The 24,126-nt window shown below is 38.8% G+C and overlaps 2 protein-coding genes across 7 annotated transcripts in view; one reads left to right on the top strand and one right to left on the bottom strand.

The window, feature by feature from the left end:
- The window catches only part of LOC118414264 (cilia- and flagella-associated protein 99-like), an 11,931-nt gene extending 3,351 nt beyond the window's left edge, over positions 1 to 8,580 (bottom strand). Inside the window, exons 1-11 of the mRNA XM_035818184.1 lie at positions 8,426 to 8,580; positions 7,895 to 8,019; positions 7,392 to 7,539; positions 7,068 to 7,162; positions 6,568 to 6,680; positions 6,048 to 6,228; positions 5,460 to 5,540; positions 2,178 to 2,246; positions 1,636 to 1,719; positions 837 to 925; positions 209 to 415 (exon numbers count right to left, since the gene is read on the bottom strand). Of these exons, the coding sequence (XP_035674077.1) occupies positions 209 to 415; positions 837 to 925; positions 1,636 to 1,719; positions 2,178 to 2,246; positions 5,460 to 5,540; positions 6,048 to 6,228; positions 6,568 to 6,680; positions 7,068 to 7,162; positions 7,392 to 7,539; positions 7,895 to 8,002 (1,175 nt within the window). The 5' untranslated portion in view covers positions 8,003 to 8,019; positions 8,426 to 8,580. The remainder of the gene's footprint in view (positions 1 to 208; positions 416 to 836; positions 926 to 1,635; positions 1,720 to 2,177; positions 2,247 to 5,459; positions 5,541 to 6,047; positions 6,229 to 6,567; positions 6,681 to 7,067; positions 7,163 to 7,391; positions 7,540 to 7,894; positions 8,020 to 8,425) is intronic.
- Positions 8,581 to 8,611: 31 nt separating this feature from the next.
- LOC118414266 (uncharacterized protein ZK1073.1-like) overlaps positions 8,612 to 24,126 on the top strand; it is a 35,987-nt gene continuing 20,472 nt past the window's right edge. For 4 of the 6 annotated variants that reach the window (XM_035818189.1, XM_035818185.1, XM_035818186.1 and 1 more), the window contains exons 1-3: positions 8,612 to 8,780; positions 9,007 to 9,057; positions 18,013 to 18,064. In XM_035818189.1, the coding sequence (XP_035674082.1) occupies positions 8,769 to 8,780; positions 9,007 to 9,057; positions 18,013 to 18,064 (115 nt within the window). In that variant the 5' untranslated portion in view covers positions 8,612 to 8,768. The remainder of the gene's footprint in view (positions 8,781 to 9,006; positions 9,058 to 18,012; positions 18,065 to 24,126) is intronic. The other 2 variants (XM_035818191.1, XM_035818188.1) reach the window with 1 other exon arrangement.

Genomic DNA, 24,126 nt, shown 5'->3' with positions numbered 1-24,126 from the left:
GCAGCAGTTTCACTTATATGGAAAGTAACTTCCTGAAGTACTTCTTTAGTCAAACTCAAAGCAGAATGCTTGGGAGGAAGCATAATAATTTCCTGGTAGCTGATATTGCAGCATGACATTGCTACGAGTCACTTTTATAGCTATGCACACTTTTAAAGGAATTCTGTTCTACTAACACTGTAAGGATTCCCTTCCATATTTACGTCTTACCTCCTCTTTCATGTCCTGTACTTTCTGCCTGTTCTCCTTCACCAGAGTCTGGCGAGCCAAGATGGCCTCCTCGTGGCTCAGCTTCCCTTCCAGACGCCGTCTCTCGATCTCTGCCAGCTGCTCGTCGTAGTCCTTCTGTCTCATCTTCTGCTGCCACTCAAGGAACTCGCTCGCATCTTTCGCACCCGCCTCAAGGTCCAGCAGTCTGGGGAGAAGGAGAAGATATTTCCATGAATGATTTCATCAGGTTGGCAAATGACTCAGATAAGAAAGATTGTTACACACAAACAAGGAGGTACAACCAATGTTTTGCATTGGTGACCATCTTTCATCTTCCACAGGACAATAATGAATGGTTCTACTTGGAGCTTTTTTTCTTATATATACTAAGAATTTTCCACAAAACTAAGGCTTAAGGAGCCACTCATATATTTTGGGTTACTATACTATACTGTGACGACAGATGTTTGCTTAATTTTGATTTGAAAACTTTTAGAACTCACCCCACAGGGAAGCAATCCAAAGCATGTTCCATAATGATGTAGCTGCAGCTAGATGTTGCAGCTGCATTCAAGTTTGACAAATTGTTATAAGTCCATTTGTATAACCTGTTTCAAAAGACTTACTTCTTGAGCTCATCCTCCTCCTTCTTCTGCACCAGTGCCCCCTCCCTCAGGATGGCTGCTGTGTTCAGCTTGATGGGGATGTTCTCAGTCTGGAGACAGGGAACACAGGTTAACACAGTGTGATCATTAACCTCAATACTAGGGGTGGCTACCAGTACAGAAAATTCAGGTACAGGTATTGTCCAGGTTCAGGTCTGGACCGGACTTAATTGTTTGTGAATGGGGGATACTCAAAACAATGGTTAATTTTGCTACAAAGGAATCTATTAGGTGGAGTATCCTATCTTCACATAAATAATGCTAGCTGCCTCTGCTTCGGTCCAATGCTATTACTCAAGATTCCTTTACCATCTGTCTTCTTAATGGATTTGTAACAACACTATGACACAATGCAATGTCTGTTACTGCTTCTTGGGTAACTGAAGCTGATATACATATTCGATTGATTTCCCGTTTGAGGAATAAATTGTTATGTTCCGCCAAACCTGACTTCGTCTCTGACCACATCTTTATTTTCCTGGTGTCGGTAGAAAATTCATGGATTGTAAAACACATTTTTGCAGAGCAAAAAAATAATGCTAGCTGCCTCTGCTTCGGTCCAATGCTATTACTCAAGATTCCTTTACCATCTGTCTTCTTAGTGGATTTGTAACAACACTATGACACAATGCAATGTCTCTTATCATAGAGAGGTCTTACAAATATTTTTATTATTACTGTACAGTGAGGACTTGCAACAAGACGGTAAATTGATCAATGGATTGATCAATTGATTTACTGGTTGATTGACAGTTCTCACCACATGTCTCGGCAGAGGTCTGGCTCGGTTCTTCTCAAAGTCTAGTTTGGAGTCCTCTTCATCCATGATCTCAGCCATGATTTTCTACAGGGGAAAAACAACTCAAATTAGAAATGCGTGTCACAAAATTGCTTGGCATTGTTGGATTCATGTGGACAAGGCCTGAACTGTCCCTCCATCCAGATATAGAATATTTCTTGTTGGGATGGAAAAAATTCACCCCATCTGTTAAAAAACTCCCATGATGGCTTTAAAATTCTAATTGAACCAAATTTTGCCATTTGTTTTACAACACTCCAACCATTGATCATAGTCAGTGCCTGCCATGGCATGCAATAGATAAAGTCCGCCCCATCCCCAACAATGCATGTGATGGATATAAAATTCAAAGTTAGAAACGGTCCTTTTGAAAAGGAAATGTCACTGTGCAGTCATAGAACATTACTGACAGAAGTTAATGGCTCTTATTCTCTATGAGAAATCCCTAGAACTTTTTTTTTCTCCTAAAAAGCTTTCAACAAAGCGGTACAAAAAGCACTGACCTTAGTCTTTGCTGACTTCTCTGAAATGGCAGCCCGGAACTGAAACCTGTTGGCATCCATTAGAATCTCCTGTGGGGGAAAAAGAAGAAGTCATGAAATATGACTGCAATATTTCTCACTTGATTCACCTCTGAGATACTGAGATACTGTCTGGTCTGTTTGTTCCCAAAGGCTGTTTATCAGTTTTGCAAGACAAACAAATAAAAACAAATCAAACAGGCTGATATGACATTACATGCACTACTGAAGCAGGGTATTTGCTCTTTGGGGAACAATGCAATGCATGATGCTTGCACTGATGCCCTTTGCAATTTGCTCCCACGTCATGCTTATCAGTCATTGGAATCTTTCTGTTTCCATCATGTGTCAAAGACAGCTTCCTATCTTCACATTCTTATCACTATGCTTCATGATATTCATTGCAGACAGACACACATGTCTGAACACAAAATCGCACAGGGAAAAATGTATCTTAGAGATAACGATGGTTCACCTTTATTTGCGGGGTAACCTTAAGAACAAAAAGAACACGCCGGGTATATCAAGTTGACGGATGATGGCTTTAAACCGCTATGTTATCAAAATACTGCAGTTTAAAACCACGTCCGTCGACTTGACATCACAAAATATCCTGTATTTAAAAAACAGGGGATATAGGTCTCCCCAAATAAAGGTGAACTAGTATTAAGGTAGCAGTTTCATTATCATAATTGAGTCCAAGTAATCTTGGAAAAGTGTAGACGTCAACCATCATTCCACAGTCCCTGTATTGAGCTGTATCAAAAGTGGCTTGCAGGCCGATTTGAGCTTTCATGAATAAACGAACAATTTACAACCCAAAGTAACAGAAATTGTCCCATCAAAATCCAAGGTCTGGCAGACAAGCAAAACGTCCCGATAGATTTATCCTGAACTACTGCGAACTGTTGAACGACTGAGCTGATTGGTGGAAATGACGGTTCAATGACCCATCTTCACTTATCCTGAGGCCCATCTAATAATCTATCTGAATGGCTATCGCTTCTAGGGCATAAAATTTTATGGTCTGTCTGACTATCTCCATCAATCCTCTTCAGAACATAGAGTAAGATTGCAATGCCTTTCCAAACTAACATCGTAATCCTCATTTTGCTCTTCTGCTCAGCTCCTGTAGACCAATTTTCCGGATAATTTCCACACAAACTGTTTTCTGGCTGAGCTCACCGCTCGTATAATCACCCGTCTTTTCTGCCTCAGCGGTCAGGTCTGGAAATTGCACCGCAATCGATGGCAATGACCTACTGAACTTGAGGAGGGAGCTGCAGTTAGGCCTACGTCACATTTCCTACCCAGGGACCAGCTGGGCTGTTTGTGGAAACAAAGGATTAAATTTTGTGCCAAGGGATGCTGTTGAGTTATTTTTGGTCTGTTTTTTTGTTATTATTCTGTTATATCAAAAAAAATTATCACAGTTTTTCTCAAAAACTGCCTGGCCTGGCCTTTTTGGGGAATTGTGATGTAAGCCTTAAGTTACTGCCACAATTTTTGGTACAGGTACCTTACACCAGCTGTCTAAGCCTGTAAACAACACAAACTCTGTACCAATAGACGACTAGACAGATTATAGAAGTTTATAGTAATGTAGGTTTGAAGTTTAAGCTACTATACATGTACATGGCAGCATTTGGTATGCCACTTTTACAGCAACGTAACATAATTTTGTACACGGTGCAATGAATTTGTAAACGGCTACCAGCACTTTTCAGCCAGGCCCTACTTTTCAGCTTGTAGCACTTAACTGACTGTCACCCACAGTAATGACATATCCCTCGTGTGAATGATTGCACGTAGTAGCCACCCCTCCTGATCACAGACCATGATGGTTTCATCTAATACATGGTGTGACATGCCTATTGAACAGAATGTCAATGACTTCTTTTGGCAGTCAAAGCACACCCAGTCTAAAGATAACACACGACTATACAACACTTATTATGATTATTTTCTTACCTATTGAAAATGAAGGAAAATACCAGTCAAATAGGTATCAATTTTGAACACTCTGAGTGGCATTTTCAATGAGGAAATCATTGGCCAGGTATTATAAACCACTCCAAAAGAAACACATTCATTTGTTTAAAGAAATCACAGTGTTATCACACATTATATTCCCCAGCTTTCTCACATTTACGGACAAACAGAAAGCCACTTTCTTCTTAAAATCACAAAACCCACAAACTGTAGAAAAAGTGGGACTCTTGGTCTTCCTCTACTTCCAAAAAAGAAGACAAACGCAACCTATCTACATATAGTCAACACTAGTATTCGAGTAGTCTCTTTGTCACAGTTCATTGTTACATGCCTATTCCCTATCTTGTTTCTACCATGTACTTGCAAGTAACCAACGGGCATGAACTTGCAAATAAACTTACTTTCTATTATGTCTGGAGTTCTGAAGGCTGATGAAGAAAGTACACCACCGTGATGGTAATTTTTTTTTGGCTGATTCAATAGTTTGTCATGAAGAAACTTGTATAGAAATTTTCCCCTTGGGGACATAGCTTCAGAAGTTTTCCAATAAAAAGAAGACTTAAAGATTTACACTGTTCCCTCCCATATTGGAACTGAGGATTCCCCTTCATGATGACCATTCTGCTTCATTTGTTTTGCGGATTAAGTCCAACGCTCCTGGGAAATATCTTGGTGGGCCATTTGGCAACTATAGAAATCTACGAACAACGTAAAAGAAATACTAACGGCAAAGAGCTTACAGCACTTACGGCCTTCTGCCAGAGATCGCTATTTCTAAATCATGTTAAATTCTCTCGAGCTGATGGCAAATGATAGAAGTGTCATGTGCCTGTGAGTGCTAGCCTTGGAGTCATTTGGGGCAATTACTGGTGCACGCAGTCTTGGAAGGGTTCCATGAAAGTGAACTTGAAAGACGTGAAGCCTTTCATAAATAACCTTGACAGCATGTACATGTGCACGCACACATCTAAGCATAGTACTGTATTGCAATATACACAGTATTTTTATTCTCTACTTGAAAAAAAATAGCAAGCCTAACATACATTCTCATAATTCCACCAGGTGGCATTATACCGCCACCTCAAAACTAGTGGTTATAGAGGCCTTATGAGGATTGTCTTTTATTGTCTTCAACACCTAAATATCTGAATTGTATTACATTTAGGATATTCAACATTCGGTGTTCAAGACATTCATTTGAAGACCTCTTTACTAATGTTTTTTAGGTGGCGGTATAAAAGCATCTGGTGGAATTATGATAGTTGATGTTACCTCTGCTCTTCTTCTGTTCATCTCTTCTGCCTCTGCCAATAGAGTCTGTTCTTTGGGAGGTCGATACGTTGACTCAGGAACCTGTGTCACCAGAAAAACATCATCATTCGAGGCAAGTCGAAAAAAAATCCAGAGATAGCAGACTTCACCCCCTCACCCAATAAGGATTCCCTGGCAGAACATTTTTAACAGCACTGAAAAAACACATTAGACAGACAGACAAGCCAAAAAAATACATGTACCTCCCCCCAAAAAAACATTTTCAAACTTACTGTAAATTATGCAAAGCAGCTGCAAAAATGGTAAACGAATACCATAAAGTGAAAACAATTAAAGTTGTATTCAATGTTGTACAATGCCCATGTCAAATCCAAAGTCAAAGAAAGAGTCGAAAAATGAACTTTATTGTTTGGTATATTCTGTGTGACTGTTCAATCATTTTTGTAACCTTCCTGACCACTTGATTTCATCATGAGAGCAATTTTTGGGGAGCCAAACTTTGTCTTTATTAATTTTGCACACTCACATCAGGTTTGCAGTTCCCAGAAATGATCAAATCACTAAGTTAAACATAGCACCATTACTTACAGGTCTGTGCTTGTGTAGTTTGGGTATTCTCTCAGGTACAGGGATGGCTCTGGGTTTGGGCTGCGTGATGTTGAACTCCTGTGGTTGTGTTGCAGGCTTCACAACCTTCTTCGGTAAGTTGTTCTTGTTTGCCACCTTGTCTGCAAGTTGGCTGATCATTTTTTCCAACTCTGGCATCCACCTAGAAAGATAATCAGTATCAACATTACATATTCTGCATTACACTTGTAGGGAATACATGCCCATGGTTGACTGGTGCTCACACTGACTCTATGACAAAAACAACAAAACAAGATAATTAGAGATGGCAGACTTCATCCCATTACCTGAACATTTTATCCTTCTAGTTTCAAAGAGACAGCACTGATCATTAGGGTGTATGGCAACACTGCAGTGTGTATACAGTACTTGGGAATCACAAAAACACAATCAAAAAGAATAGCAAAAACAATACTTCACTCCATTGAGATATAGTACCAACAACAGACGCGTTAAAGACTGTGTCCTGACATGTCCATACCTCTGTAAAGGCTTGAGAAGGTTGTCCTGGGTAAACCTGGGGTCGTAGTGTTTGCACCACTCATCCTTGATCCACTTCTTCAGATTCTCATCAGCCAGGAAGAAGGAGAAAAACTGGAAAAGAAAAACAAACCCTTTCTTGAGCTTAAAGCATGTTGTACTGCCCCTACAGATGATTGATGATGAAAATGATAGCATTTGGGGAAAAAAAGGCATCAATGACTAGTGTGCTTGACTACCTTGGTACATTTTTATCTGGAAAGATATTAGATAGAAATTTATTTCTTTATAAAGAAATGAAATATCTTTTATAGGCAATACAATGAAATGGCAATAAATTTGGTAACACTTTGAATATCAAATGTCCCTATACGCACATTCTAACACACATACTGATTTTGTGATGGCACTCTAGTGTAGGTTTAAAAGGAGATGGGGGAAAGTTCATGGCTGTAGTAGGTTGCTAAAGGAAGATTTAGTCATCTATGATACAGTACTCACATTGTGCATCCTATTGATATCCTGGGACTTGACAAAATTGCCAAAATGGACGATCCCCAACTCATCCAGTCTGAACACTGTCATGTAGCACAAGGCTGAAACAAAACAACAACAAAAATTCAATCAGGTGTTTCACATCATTCTACAGCCAGAAACATGTAACAATTTTCTAGTTGACATCAGATGCAGTGACCTCATACTTTTGACATTGTTTCCGATGTATCTTAAGATCATGCTCTCCTTAGACAGCAGACAGCATGAAACATGAAGTCATCTTCCTTTAGGTTAGAACTCAGAGCCAGTGGCAGGGTGCCTGATACTTACTGATATAAATGTTCCTCTCTGATCTGAGCGACCGCTTGCCCTCCTTCACGTTGTAGAAGCCGTCCACCACCACCTTCATGATGGGAGCGTACCGGATGCAGCCAGAGAACACCTCCACTATGAAGGTCTGGTCATTTTCATCTAAAGTCTGGGAAAGGGGGTGGGGGGGGGGGGGTCTTGTTATTTGCTTGAATAACATTCTTTACTTAATTTAATAATAAGCTCCATCTGTCCATCTCTCTTGAAGTGAGAAACAGTTTCATCAACCCTTTTCTCAGACTCTGTTTATATCACTTCATCAACTGTATTGGATTAACTAATGTTACGTTTAATTCAAAGTTGAGAGCTACGTAAACACATGAGAGCTCAAATTTTGGTGTTTAAATCGATCAGCTTCAATTAAGTTTCCGAACTTTGTGTTGAGTTTATGTCTGCGAAACAAAGTGGTTTCTGTCAAATTTTCTATTGCACAAGAAGTGCTAAGTTAAAGCATAGACATCCACCTTGTTTTTCTTCAGAAAGTGTTTCAGATGGTCCTCCACACAGTTCTCCTCTGGGTTAAATGTGTCCAGTAACTCCACACAGCAGGCTAGCAGCTTCTTGTGACTCATGGTGACGGGAAAATATCCTGAAAGCACAAGACATAAGTTTGGTTCACAGTCTTGTGAATCTAGTCTGAGGTTCTTTAACAAAGTAGAAAGTGACCTCACGCATACGATAAAATTGTGTTCTTGCCACTGTTAGAACACTGCATGAAATACTTACCTTGCAAATTGCAGAAGCATTACTACAGATGCTGCACTACAGATATAATCAAGGAGCTTTTGATATAATCAGGTGTGATGTTTTTGCACCCAGTTGTTTGTGGGAGGGGGGCGGAACCAGAGTCCTAAGAAAACTCTATCTGAGCATAGCAACGCTTTTCGGGGACTATAATCGAAAATTTACAGCATATATTGCAAAAGACAACACTGCAAGTCAATCATTAAAATCGTATGATTTCACAGTCTGCGTAAACATTTTCGAAAACCTACCAGATGTGCTGTAAAAAGTCTTGATTGTCCACGAAAGTCGCAAATCTTTGAGAAATGAATCAAATTTGTTTATTGTGACAACGGCATACTGCGCATGCCCGCACTACATTTAACAGACGATTGCTGATTGGTCAAAACTATCGACGGGCTTGGATTGGCCAATACAAAGTCTCGTGTTTTCTCGTCATTTCAAATCTCGTGAGAGTACGAGAGCACAGTTCCTCAGTTTCCTCTACCTTCAACAACAACAACGGGATTTGAGTGTTGCTAAAGAGGGCGTTTACGCAGAAAAACAACCACTGGCAACTTAAGTTTTCATCGTCGAAAGCTTCATTCCATCACTATGGAAGAGACGGTAAGAGATGACAGTATTTTGTCGGTGGAATTCATTGCTTTTCTCCCCTTTTCGGTCACGGTCGTCTCATGTTCAAGTACGTCCCTATCCCTGGCCCTAGTTGTTCCTACCAATGCCATGGGGGCCGTACCCAGGCGCTCGCTCATCCGTGAAAAAAATAAAAAATGGTACCATGAGATACGAATTCTTCTCTCACATTGTCTTGTTGTTCTTTACTATTTTGCAGAAGGAGGTTGTGAAGACGGACAAGTTTGGAGATGTGACGGTGTATGTCTCGGTAAGGGAACTCAGTCGCGTGTCTGTGTCTGAGGGTTTCACCTTGAGGTTGGGCGTGTTGGGGAGGGCCCCATCTTGTTGTCGCTGCACATTTGTCGCCAAACTCGACATTTCTAGAAGAACTTCATATTAAGAAGTGTACTCATACAAACTTGCCAATGGTTTGGATCAAGAAATAGTTGCGCTTTGGCGCTAGGTCAGAGAGAACTTAAAGTTTTTGGTGCATGAACCTGGACGCCCTTGAAGCTCGAAGATAAAATGTTACATGGAGTGGTGACATTTTGTAACAGGATCTTTCCATATACCACCAGCGAATATCGCCTATAAACGCACTTTGATGATAAGAATGGTTGTGCATTTTTCATAGTTCTATCCCTAGAAGATATGCCATTGTAATAATCGCTTACCATATGCCATTTATTTCTCTTTTTGTAAACATAGTCAACAACATATGTGTTGGGAAAGCGTTGATGAAAAAACAATAGCAAACATGCCATAATGTTTTTATCTTATCTTGATAATTCTACAGACATAAACAAGTCCTAACCAGTTGGGGCCACTTCAAACTGGCATCACAAAAATGTCAACAACTAAATATGACTCTATTCCTTTGTGGTTTTTAATTTACGGATCTTGTTTACCTAAAGTCAGCAATAAGTCTGTGGTGCTGTGTGTGAGCTTGCTACCAGTGCTTTACCTTAACTGTCTTTAACGCTTGTCAATATCTGTTGACTGTTGTCAACAAACCTTATCTTATGAGACATCTGATCCCCTACAAGTGTCTTTTGTCCATCTGTGAAAAGGGTCAGACCCATTGGCTGCTGACCTAGTTAATGAGACAGATCCACCCCACTGGTCTTCAATGTAAACAAACAATCGTAAGGGTGTCTCTGGAGACTGGCCAATCACCCTGCAGCAAGGATAATTGATTTAAAGGCCCATTATGTGGTATCAGGGCATTGAAGGAGACAGTAGATTTTCCTGTCATTTCTTCAAATTGTAAGTTAGATTAATTGCAAAACAATATTCAGGGTGGAAAACTGCAACATCATTCAAAGATGCTCAAAAACCAATACAATCTTCTAAACCAATACGTGTACATGGCTACACATGGTTGCATGACCGCTGTACATGATGTACATCCTTGTACATGGCCATTTACATTTTTCTTGTCTATCATTTTCAAGGACGTTCATTCCCAGTGAGCTGTAGAAAATGAGGAAGTCTCCCAAATTTGTGGTTAGTCAACGTGCAACTGGCACAACTTTGCAGGTTAACTGAATTCAATGGGAAATTGCTTCAATTGTTTGTAAACATTGGACTTAGAAAGGTTGTTCCAGTTGCCTGCACCATTAGATGACAAGCTTGCTAATAACGATCCTGGACAGCAATGAGGTAATTGGGGTCCTGTCATATGAAAAATTCATTACAGTGGTTAATGATTGATAGTTGTCCATGACCTTAAGAAGAATTTTGAACATTACAATTATCAGGGTTGCCTCCCTCAGCATGATTACTTATGCTAAAAAATGCATGCATATGGACCAAAAAGCTGTGAGTTCGTTTCCTGGCTGTACTGCTCACCCTGGACATTCACATTACATCAACTGACTTGTAGTTCACTGTACTTGTGCAGAATAGCTATGAAATAGCAATTCAAGAACACACATGTTTAAATAAGTAGACATTGGCAAGTGCATGTGCCATATATGCTGTATGTTGATTTGCGCAATGCAACAAATTAGCATATTTCCCTTAGCTATGTCAGACAGCATCTAGGGAATCAAAATGGCATGCTAGTAGTCGGTTTGTTTATATTGTACACTAATACAGTACATGGCATCAACATGTACATGCAAGCAATTGTATATCATTTTCGAGATGGGGAACAACACAGGATAAACTTGATAGTGAGTGTGCATAATGCAGCATTGACAAACAAATATAAATTATGTTGATGGCACTGTTATACCATCAATACCTTTCATTCTTGGCAAAACTTGTCAAGTCAAGGTTACAGGAATCTTCCTCCCGCAATTATATAAGAATGTCCGTAACAGAATAGAAGCCTCAGCTGTGACCTTGGTTTTTCATTCATTCATCAGTTTTTTCTAGCTGACTTGTTTTGCCATGGCAGTATGTATGTACAGGGGAAAAAATCAATATTACAGTCTAAGCACCAAGGTCACCACTTATAAATCAAAGTGTCAGTATGTGGAGCCCTGGATTGTTGACATTTTGCCATTCCATTCAAGTCTCCCTCAGTGTAATGCAATCTGATGTGGTGGAATTTTTCATTGTCCCCTTTAGTACTGTTTTGCATATTGGAGCTTGTGTTGTTCGTAATCCAGGCAAACATGTCTTAGTGTTTATACATTAACCCTTTCCCTGCTACCTAACCCCATAACCAAGACAGTTTGGGTGGCTAATGGCAACTTCAGTGTGCTGAGGGTTATAAGTGGGTCAGGACGCTGCTTGAAATAAAATAACGAGAATTAAGAGCAGTCTGCTCATCTTATGATTAATGAAAGACCTTTGGAAAAGCCATTAAGCAGGAAATTGCCTTGCTTGTTTGAAATGTCCCCGTGGATGGATGGATGGATTTTTGGTCACGTAGACCACGTAGTGCAGCTAGCTATCACTGGCGACATCATTTGCATACCATGGGGTTTGCCTCAAGGTTTAGATGGGCCATTTCAATTATTATTGGTGTATGTGCATCTCTTGTGCACTTGTTCAGATCTGTGTACCAGTGCGCTAGCCAGCCCCAAGTTTTTTTTCCATCCACAGGATTTTGACTGGAAATCCTGTGGAAGGTGCGACGATCATGGGCCATGCTGTCCTGGGAAAATTTTTAAATCTCCCTCTAAAATTTCTTCTATTTTGAGTGGCAAATTTTGCTGGTAGACCCAACTCGGTTCAATTAATATCTTTACATGCCAATTTTTGTCCATTACAGGATGGAATGGCCTAATTTATATTTGTTACCAGCGTCAAAATTCTGTGAAAATTTTTAGCTTAGGTACACCAGTGATATATATTCCCAGAAATAGATTTCGAGACCCAGCCTAACACTTCATGTATGTACACATACACAGGCTTTATCACTGAATTCTTCATACATATCTAGTGCTGATACCAATCTGGGTGAAGGATTTGTTATTTACAGTGCAGTCCTCAAATGCAAGTGTTAAGACCTATCTTACAAGTGTTTAGGCCTTCAGTTATAAGCCAAAATTAGAATGCAAGATTTAATAAATGTAGAAATCGGTACTACATGTATATGTAGTTCAGTCATCGTTTATGATATGTGCAATACATGTATATATAAAGAGTATTAAAACATCATAATCATATATACTAAAGAGCAGAAATATTCCGTTAAATATTTTGTGAAATATTCCGTATATTAACAATTTATATGCATGGTGACAGAATGTTACAGAGTTAATTACATTATGATTATATGATAAATTGTAAGTTTTTACCGTAGATGTATGTTGGATACGACGTAGAAGGTATATTTGGATCAGACTTGGTGGGACCAAGCCATCTGTTGAACTACTGTGATTAAGTGTGAAAGCCATTTTGGCATTTGATTACAGCTACGTGATCATTCTCTAACACTGTAGATTATTATGTAATGGGATAGAATCATCTTCTCAAAATCATGTTCCAAAATGCACTCATGATAGTTCAGCAGTATGTTGTCAATCAATCAATCAATCTAATCATCAGTAATTATAAGGAAGAATATTCCTATCACGTACACATGTGAATTGTTCCTGGATGAATAGGATCTGGTAGAAATCCATTGTGGCAGGTTTTACTCAGACTGTCTATATTAGCCTTCTTACCCGGGGGGGCAGAAAGGTGACACTAGTCATAATTCGAGATTTATGCTCTACTGATGTGTGGCCCTAGTAGGCTTATGTTTTCATATACATTCCATATTAAAGTTAAAGTTGCCCGTACATCAGTAACAGATGCGTAGGGGTGGCACCCATCTCCATTTCTGTAGCCCTTGGGCCACACATGTGCAAGCCACTACAGCAGGGGGCTGGTCTGCTGGTAGTGATGTGTGTTTAACTTCCATACTCTTCCTCATTAGTGCTGAGTGCTAAGCAGAGAAAGCAGCATGTACCATTTTTAAAGTCTTTGGTATGACTCGGCCGGGGATTGAACTCATGATCTACCGAATGCAAGGCGAACACTCATCTATTGCACCATCCCACATTCCATATGGGAGACAGTTAATCACATAATATACATGAGCAGACATGAGTTACACATTGTTAGACCTGTCTGGGGATAAAAAAAAATGAATCTAGATGTGCATGATGAAATCTATATTATACATGCACACTTCATCCAGGCTGTTGATATGCACATCAAAGTGCTGGTATAAATGCCCTGGGTCCACTTCAGGGTGCAATAGATGTGTATCAGCCGTGACTCAGGAGTGAATCTTGTCTCCCAGGTAATGATAATGGTTAAAGGGAACTACTGGTTACGCAAAGGCTTTTGAAATAATTTCAAATAATCCCATTTTGTATCATTTATGATCTAAGTTCGTATTCCGGTTACTTGTTAAGGGCTCCAAGGAAAACAGCCCTACATCATAGTACATGGCTAAAGGGACTACCAATGTGTTACCAAGATTAATACATGAAATGAATAAATGTGAAGACTGAGTAGAGCTACACTATCTATGTTCATCTTCACCCCAGAAGGATTTGCTGTTACATTGCTTTGTCCTGGGTGCTGAAAACATTCCGCATTTTAGTTGTGCTATTCAATCTAACATTCCATGTGACTCCTTCCTCCTTGGTACTACAAACGTTCCATTTGATATTGATCCCATATACAATTCCATATCTTTGTCCTTGTTACTGAAAGTATCATGTAGATGTTACTCATGACACTCCATATCTACCTTTATCTTTGGTACTGAAAATATTACTCCTGCTATCCTTGATCTTTCTTTATATCTGGTACTGACCGTATTCTATATGATGCTTATGCCATAAATCACATTCCAAATCTACATCTGTCCCTGGTACTGGAAGTATTCCGCATATTACTCATACCATTCCATGTTTTCCTTTGTCCCTGGCACTATGTTACAACTCAAACCATTCCAGACCTTCCTTTGTCCCTGGTACTGAAAGTATTTCATATGATATTTACATGTTTTTGTACATGTATGCCATTCCACATCTGCTGTTGTCCCAGGTAACAGTGTTATAACTCAAACTATTCAATGCCTACCTTTGTACTGTTTCATATGGTATGAAAGGTATGTACATTTGTCCCTGGCACTAAAAGTATATTCCACATGTATCTCAAACCATTCAACACCTGCCTTGTCCCTGGTACTATGTTATAACTCAAACCATTCCATTTCATCCTTTGTCCATTGTACTATTTCATATGATATCTACATTTGTCCCTGGCACTGAAAGTATATTCCCAAGTATAGCTCAAACCATTCCATATCGACCTCAGAGTCTGTCCTTGGTACTAAAAGTATTTCACATGATACTTATGTTAATTGTTATTCCATATCTGCAATTGTCCCCGGCACTGAAAGTATATTCCACATATAGCTCAAACCATTCCATATCTATCTTTGTCCTTGGTACTGAAGTGTGTTGTGCAGCATCTGTCTTGTCCTAGTGATGATGTGATGTGTGCCCATGGTCACCAAAGTTCCAGGGGATGTTCAAGGGGTCATCTGAACAGATGTGGTAGACTTCACAAGAATTCTGTACTGATGTGCAAGTTTGGAAGAACCAAACCAATACTAAGTACATGCAATGGGTATTTGGCATTTGCAATCCATATACTGTACAATTCAACCCTTGGGCTGTAAACAATTGCAAGCTTTTCATTTCTTTTCTAGAAAGAATCCATTGGAGTAAAGAAAATGCATTGATGTTGTAGTAGAGGTTGGTTCCGGTATACAGTGTACCGATACAAAACAGTTTTTTCTTGTTGGACCGTTCCAGAAAAAACGGACCTAAAAAAAATCAGACAGCCGCATTAGATTAGAAAATGAACAGATTTTAAAAGCAGGCCTTCACATGTATTTGGGCTTACAAGTCCAAGAAAATAAGAAGGTAAACTGAGGAAGAGAGGATTGCCCCTTGTGGGTACAAGTATGGTTAGTATTCACTGTGTGCAGCAGGAAAAAAGATTAGCAGTCTCAGGTGTAAGCTCAAAGTCTTCCCAGGTATTTTATGACGTGCTGTGGCAATAACCCATCCATTGGTTGGATGAGATTAAGCCTGTTTTAGAGCACTAACTGGTATACATAAGCCAATTTACAATTCCATCAAGACATTACACATGAAAACATCACATGGCAGATAAAAAAAATCTAAATTTGATTAGCCATCCATTTGGTAATACCCAGCTGAGACTGGAGTAAATTAGTGTAATGCCATATTGACAATAACTTTTTGACTATTACATCAGCTTTATTTCTTCTTCTGTGAAGTATTTTATTCTTTACATTATGTCTCAGATTGGCTCCAATGATCAGGGTTCAAAATAGTTTTTACAGCCAGGTTGCCCAGCCAAAAGCTAGCTATGGGTTGTCCTTAAAAACTTCAGTGGTGCTATATTTTTATTGCCAATTGTTGTTCTCACATTTGAATGATAGTTGTCATATCAAAGCCATCTCAGCTTTGCTGTCACTTTTACTGAAGCAACCATCATGTGTTGTCATGTCATAATACTTATAAATTAATCTGTATGTTATAACATTACACATATGGTTATGATCATTTCTAGAAGATTATAAATCAATATTTGACCATGTTATTATCATCATGATGTTGATATCAATTATTGCTAAGAGCAGACAAGAGGTCATCCGATAGTGTCCTATGCAGGCTTGTGAAATGAATTTAAGTGCCTCTTTTCATTGCATTAAAACAGCAAAATTTATACCGTTCATGTTACATTATCATTTATTCATCATAGGCAATGCACAGGAACACTGACAGATGAACTTTTGAAATCATTATCAAGGACAACAAAATTATCCCTTTACAATAACATTCATATCATGACATAGCATTGCATGTCTTCTTTGATAAATGTATAACATCTGTAATTTTCCTGACAAGCCCTTTGCCTTGTCTGTCATTGTGTGACCTTGGGTTGGATGGCCATTAATCCTGCCAGAGGCCATGCCATGTTTGTTTAATGTGTTTACCATGCTGAGTCCTGAGAATTAGTGCAGGTAGCCTACACAGAGCAGACACAGGGTCCCAGATTTAGGTTACACTGTTACCTGTCCTTGAACCCCTCTGTGCATTAAATTGGATTTTTCAAAGAGGACCCCGTGGGGAAAAATAAATCTTAGGAAATGTGATAACTAAATTTCACAATACAGTACTGTCACATTTCAAAATTTGCACAAACCAGGGAATTATCTTGTAGAGTTGAGACAGGCTATTGTTTAGGATGAAATAAATGACACAATGATGACGACTATAGCAGAGTCAGTAACAACCTACATTGTATAGCAGCTAGAAGGGCATTTAGCAAAGACACTGCTGTTTCTGTTCTTACTGATGTTTTTTCAACTTGCATTGGTCTAGATAAATTAGGGGCTATAGCCAATCTGAGCTTAGGTTAGACATTTTTGCAAATATTGTCTTTTTTCTTGTATCATACGTAAACATATAACATTTGGCTAAGACTAATGGTATAGTATAATTATGTGAATGACTTGGTCCAAAAACCAAGTAGATGTAGTTTTTCTTTCTTTCTTTCTTTTTTTTACTTGCAATGCACATATTATAGGGCAATCTTAATGGCAATTAGTATTGTGTGCAAGTAGCTTGGCAAAGGGCTACAGGGAAAACATTATGCATTTTTGGAAATATGTTGCCTTTCTAAATCAAACAATGTACGCAGTATTTAGAAAAAGGATACATCAGTGCAAAGAAGAATTGTTCTAATACAAACTCTCAAACTTTTTATGACCTTAAATGTCCGTCGTAAAACAGTGGATATTCATTGGTTTTGAAGATGTGCACATCAGATGACATTGTGAGATACATAACCCCTACATGTACATGTACATGTAGATAGGATGAAAACCATCATGACATTTAAAGGCACTTCCCCTGCAGCAATTACATGATGTATCTGAACCTGCATGTAATGTCATGATTGGTATTCAGACCTTGTTGCCACTAGGGCTACTTGCCAAATTAGGTTTCAAGGTTATCATGATCAGAGTCTGATGAAAAACCTAATCTCATCTGTATCAATCTGTTTGTTTTTAAAATCCTGTAGGGATGTGCAGAGTCTACATCGTATATGTTCTGCTTGTCTGGGTATATGCCTCAGGATCGCATCATGTATCCACTGGGGTGTAACCATAGTATAACATAATCCCCTCTTGTACAATAAATCTTAGAATACCCTCTCTGCATTGTAAAGTTAAGTTAGTGGATTGTGTTTCATTGTTTCGTTATTAAGTAAAGAAAATGATTGTGTTGTCTGCTTATTTTATATTTCTTGATTCATCATTGATTACAAATATGACAAGTATGGTACGTAAATAAATGTGCCCCATTAAAACAGGTCCTGGAGGATGAATTCAATTTGTTATATTACTTATATATAATTTTAATGCACCTTTCAAAATAAACCTATTGTGGTCACAGAGCAGAGACACAGATAAGTTTGTACCAGACATCATGTTGCACTATTTTGATAGATAATGTAGAGCATGAAACATGTACATTTTGTAACATTTGATGGTGTAAAGTTAACATGGAAATAGACATTTTGTACTGAGAATTAAGACGAGTTTCGAATGAGAAAGTCTGAATAATTGCTTACAACTCAGGATGTCAGGACTCTTCCTGGCCAGCCCTGAATAAAACCATCAAGAACAGAAGTAGTGACTCAAAGTGTTTTTATTTTTCAGGGAGACCGCAAGCTGAGGGTGTTCCTCACTGTGCATGACATTGGACAGAACCGTAAGTATCAAAACTTTTTTTCAGAAAAAATAGTATGGTGTTAACAGTATGAAGGTTGTCAAGATAAGATTGAATACAGGGGTGAGATACTATTACTATGCAAGTCAGAATGAGGGCTAAGTCTGTTTGTCAAAGTCCTAATTACCTTTCAGTTAATTGATAAAATTAACCACATTCAGTAAGTCACCATCCGTACCCCAAGATTGTACCTACCCGGATCATCACTATTGAGATTTTGTGGTTCAATTGTTTCCTTTGAATAGTTGATTAAATTCAACAGATTTCCTTTACCATTCATTGATGAATCAATTACTAGGTCATGGTCGTTAGGTGAGTGCATATCAAAGTTACCTCTCTCTGGATCAATACCTTTAAGTTAGCTTTAAATTTCAGTGTACCAACTGTGGGTTATAATGCTCCTGGAATTGTTTCACGTTATTTGCAATCTGTCCTGTCCAGTCTTTCTAATTTGTCGGCTCTAAGTGTGTAATTACAGATAATTATGATTAGCCAACCTGATCAATGCATGCAAGCAGCCAGGGAGCATAGCAACTGTGTCTTTTATTACCCAGCTATTATATGTAGCTAACATTATATCATATTTGAGAATCATCACCACAATGTAGTATTGTTCTCAGAAATATTGCTCCATATAAAACTCACATGCAAAGATTGATTCAAACATGATAAAAGCAAAGCTTTCAGAAATGCTGTCAGGCTGAACTGAAATACTGTATGAAATAAAACATAAAAGCCAGTTTTATCAGCGAGCATGATGTTCCTACAGACAGGCTGCATAGTCAAGTGGTTAGCAGCTCTCCCTCTGGAACTTGCAGTTGAAGCCATGAACTGGAATTTCATTCATGGTAGCTTATAATTTCCTGAAGTGGTATCACAAGTAATTACCATCAATCCTCTACTGTAAGTGTACCCCAAATGTTGCTGATAACTTTGCTGTGACAGTCACGTTTGGGCATGATGAGAAATGGGATCTATATCTGATGTAAATGAGCTGGCTGTGCATGCTGGCACGTAGGCACACCATCAGCTGACTCAGTCCAAGTGCAGTGACTCCTGTATAATGTGACATGGCTAGAAGGGTATCGATTACTTCCAACCTTAGCTTTGCTTACCTGAGTAGAAAACTGCAATCTTTCCAACCTATAAAACAACTTCAGGATCTTGTAAGACATTGAAATGTCTCCACACCTACATGTATAAAAGGAGAACCTTAACAATGTTCCTATAATTAGTAAGAATATCAATAAATGCTTGATTAATGACCGTGAGGGCCTGACCATTGACCAGTTCCCTGCAATAAAGGGCTGGACTAATGTGTTCGGTTTGTTGCCAGCATCCACAAAGTTTGTGCAACTGTAACTGTCTGTAAGGTTTGTTCAAAAAGCTTCAGTTGAAATTGCACCACAGTCAGGTAGTTATATTACTAGACAGAGTACAATACAAGCTGAATGTTCCCTAGCAGAGTGGTTTTCAGTCAACACATCCCCCAATGCACTCACTCTATCACTCATGACAACACAGTGACTACACATCATGTTTGTAGTGGGGAAAACAATGACCAGGATCTCCTGTGTACATGTAATAATTGTCATATTGTCAATTGTCAATAATTGTTATGGCTAGCAGGGATCGAAATACTTTTTTTTTGCTACATGCAAAATTGCAAGTTGCCAAAAATTTTACATGCAATTTGAAAAATTTACATGCAAAATGCAACTAGGCGGCGATGGCAACGAGTATCGCTCGCTTGAATCGGTGAATTTTGATTACATCTAGTAAAGCTACCGGAGAAAGTTACTGGCAAAAACAAGGAAGGATAAAGACACACGTCCATTTGTCTTTTTGTCTAAGAGTAGGGGGTCTAAACTCTAATTCCTCAGTATTTTTCCAATAGGCCAGGTATTTTCAACATGCAAGATTGCAAGTTCAGAATAATTTTACATGCAAATCTCAAAAAGTATGTGCCAATTGCAAGTTAAGTATGTGTATTTCGAACCCTGGCTAGTGCCCAATAGTATTTCTGCCAGATTAATTGCACTTCTCAAACAAGAGTTTGGAGACCTCATGTCTCAATGAAATAGTCTGATTAATATGTAAATGAATTCCACATTAATTTTGCATATTATCTATGCTTCGGGTTATGTTCACCTTTAAATAACTAACACCAGTCACTATGTTGATTGTCCATTCATTTACCACTTATGATAAGAATTATCATAATCATTATGGCACTTTTACATTAATCATGCAAAGGAGGGACTTATTTGCTTAATTGGTATCTGTTATTGTTCCACCTGCCACAAACTACTAATAGTACATGTATGATACAGGTATTTGATTCCTATGATGGAAAACACTAGAAATATAGATTTTCTTATTATGCAAATTAAGTTTGTATAATTTGCACTTTATGATGTACATCTCTGTCTAAGCTAACCTAAATTTGTCATTAGATTGTTCAGTTATCCTCCTTAGAAGATTTTTACAAAAACGCCCCAGGGCCTGCAATTCCTCTAGCACGGCCTGCTTGGGGCCCATCCTTATGCCACAAGCTATTGGCCACCAAAAAATTAAGACCATTATAGCACTTCCAGTTTAAAAGATACAAAAAAAAAACAAATTTCTGCTGCAGTACCAGGGTGGCAAAAATGGACCTTGACCTTTCGTCTTTTTGTGGAAACAATAAGTGTAATGCTTTTCTGGTATTCATGCATTGCACTTTCCCAAATTGAAACAAGATGAAATTGTGCAGGCTCACACCATACTCTTAAGCCTTAATAAGAGGGAAGACTCTTGTTAGCTATTCTTGCAGCCAGCTATTCCATCATGACCATCTAATCAATATAAAACATTGAGGCTTGGTCAGAAAAAAGGTGAAAGTCAATTTCAGGCTTGGCTGCTATTCAACCAATATCATTCAGTTCATCCTAATAGGTAGATATAACCAATGATTTATAGTGCCTCTAGGTATAGAGGTGCCGTTACCCTTGAAATTCCTGTCAGCCGTTTCAATACTGTCTGCTAATATAGGAGGAATAGCTGTCCAAATATGTTTTATGGATTGATGTGGTTTGAAGCCTTAATAAGTTGTGCTGAAATTCTTGATCATGATGATACAAAACACCAACTTAAAGGGTTTTCCTGGTATTGGTAATGATGTTCTGTAAAACTGTTACAGTTTGATATCATATTTGGTGTCAACAGTTCTATTCAATCATTCCATAGTTTTGATGATATCAATGATATTGAATTGTCACCAGTTGTGACTGTTTTAAATGAGGGATACAATGTTTATCACCAAAAATGTTGCATCTTTTATATCTACTGTGACAGTCATTGTTCTAAAGCTCTCTTTAGAAAACAAGAATTTAGCTGGGCCAACTTATTGGCAAGCTCCAATTGGGCATTTTCGGATTATGACCGGCATTTTCGCGATTACACGGGCTTCGGATGATTTTTAGCAGCTCGACCAGCATTTCCGGGTTACTTCCAGCTGCGCTTAAATTCAGTGAGGCCATTTTGTTTAGCTTTTTTGAGATTGGTCTATAATTGCAAAATTCCTGTTAATGTTATCATTGATTTTAGGGTGCCACCCCACTCATGCATTAAGCATATTTCCCAAAACTCAAATATTAAAGTTGATCCAAATATTAGCAGGCTAATAGATTGTCATTTCGTCCATGTCGAAGAGAAGCTACCATCTCATGGGGAATATATTCGCATTCATTAGTGTTGGGTAGAAGAGGCTCGAATCCGTCCAACTTGTGAAGGGGCTTTTCAGCGAAAATACAGCGGATGCTCCTCTGACCGATCTACAAATTCGGCCAGCGTGTGCATGAATTATAAAGCCATGACAGTGTACTCCAGAGGACAGCCTTGCCCTCATTCTAACAAACATTCCATCAGTCATGGCATTGTAGGACAAGAGGTACAATGTTCATTTTAAGTGCTCTTAATCTTATTGTAGGTAATTTTGAATTTTGTAAACCGGATTTAAACCTGTCTTGTAGATATTCTTGGCCAGTACAACACGTACTGTAACATTTACAGTGCTAAAACTAATGTGGCCAGCTGAAAAATTGAATATTAAAGGAATGTTACATGTAAATGCTGTGTGTATTACCTTGAGTTGGCAGTCTGCTTCCCTGAGATATCAGTTGGGGAATTTGACATGCCATTTTGATAGAACAACCTTCCCCATGTATGTTATGACTGTACCAGAGAGATGGTTGTACTTGAACATATCATATGAATTACTTATTACCTTTGAAGGTCACACAGTCATGTTCACTAGACATGTCATCTTCTGGTAAAACTCAAACTAGTCTGCTGCAAACTATCATAAACAATTATCATATTAAGCTAATAATATGATATATTTAGGAAATACTGTAGTTGAGGATAAGGAATGTGACAGCCCAATAATGATGTATCCGCCAGGACTAGTGCATTCCAATTTAATTTTGGAGGTTTGGAATGACGGATGATTTAGTGGTTTGAACATCACAGGTTCCTCATTTCATCTGCAGTCTCACTCTCTTGGGCAATGGGAAATGGCATGACCAATCACTTGGATCCTGTGTATCCTTAGACCCTGCTGGATACAATTTATAGGTACCGGAAATAGCTTTAAGTTGAGGTGCAGGGATTTCATTTCATGGTAGGGAGTAAATGGAGGTTTTAAGGTTACAGTTGAAACAATGGCTAGTGCTGCAGTCACATAATTGAAACATAGTTGCTGGTGCTGGTTGGAAGTTAAGTGCATGGCCTATACCTACAGGTGCCTCCAATACATCATTATATTTCAGCCATACCATATATGGTATGGTGAAATATATTGTATTCGTAATGTTTCTTTCTTTCTTTCTTTCTTTCTTTCTCCTGTCAAATCTTCAAAGCGATTCATCTCCGTCGTTCCGTGACCGAATGACCTGAAATTTGGCACAAGGGTAGAGTGGGTCAATACCGAGGTGCTGTTTTCTCATTTTTTTCATATCTGCCTCTAAAATGATTTTATTGAAGTTTAAAGGTCATGTTTTGACCAAAACGGTATATTGTGGCCCCCTGTTCCCTTGAATTACAATGGAATGACCTTAAATTTGGTGTAGATAGGCATTAGATAGTTGGTAAAATGATCCGAGTAAAATTTTGGGCATAAACTACTTTAAAATGCTTAATTTCAGCGCTTTTCTGAGGGGAAATTGGTTTTCTTTCGGCTTCCTGCCGTGAACTCCAGTGACCCCAGAGCCCACACGTGCCAGGTGCCAGCGGTCTGGGGAGAGCGAGAGATAATTACTTTATGGACGCCAGCCAATCAGCGACGAGAAAGGCGAATGCTAGTTAATATTCATAAGCGGGGCCTTGCAATCCCGTATATACACAAACAGATGCATATTACAGCCTTACTGTGGCCATATGGTCCCCTTTGCCGGGTTTGAAATTGTAGTTTGCGAGGATTTGGAGTTCAGACAGGGTCATTTGAGCGGTAGCGGACGGTACGCGTGCATTGAACGTTAGTGTCGATGAATATACCAACATTCCGCATGGCACTATCAATCATTTTCGGCAGATTTGGACAGGGAAAATTGGACGGCTTGCGTTTAGTTTTGATACGTAAGTTTGACAGTGGCGAGAATGCATGTATTTTTCCCCGAACAAATGTAGGTACTTCTAGTGTTGTTGTTGTTCTTTTTTGACGTAAACTTTGTACATTCAAATTGTAAGTAACTTTAAACTGCCAGAGTTTGAGCCCAATAAAACACTCTCAATACCAGAGTATCACCACTGACCTCCGAAAAGAACCCCCCGAACAAAGTAGAAACACCTATCCTCCAGGTCTCGCACGCTACGAGCAGGAAATTATAACACTCAGACAAGATTACGTCCGATGGCTGATTGCATACAAAGTAAAACAATTTAACAGTGGTATGCAGGGGCATATACTTAACAAAGAATTCGAAGGAAAATGAAATATATAGATAAAGCCAAATCAAGTTAACTTGTTCGTCCTGGGATTTTTCAGAAAAGAAATGAAGCGACAG

The sequence above is a fragment of the Branchiostoma floridae genome, chromosome 4 (genome assembly GCF_000003815.2).
Source record: "Branchiostoma floridae strain S238N-H82 chromosome 4, Bfl_VNyyK, whole genome shotgun sequence".
NCBI lineage: Eukaryota > Metazoa > Chordata > Leptocardii > Amphioxiformes > Branchiostomatidae > Branchiostoma > Branchiostoma floridae.
Note: the sequence above shows the minus strand (reverse complement) of the source record. Positions and strands in the feature narration are given on the sequence as shown.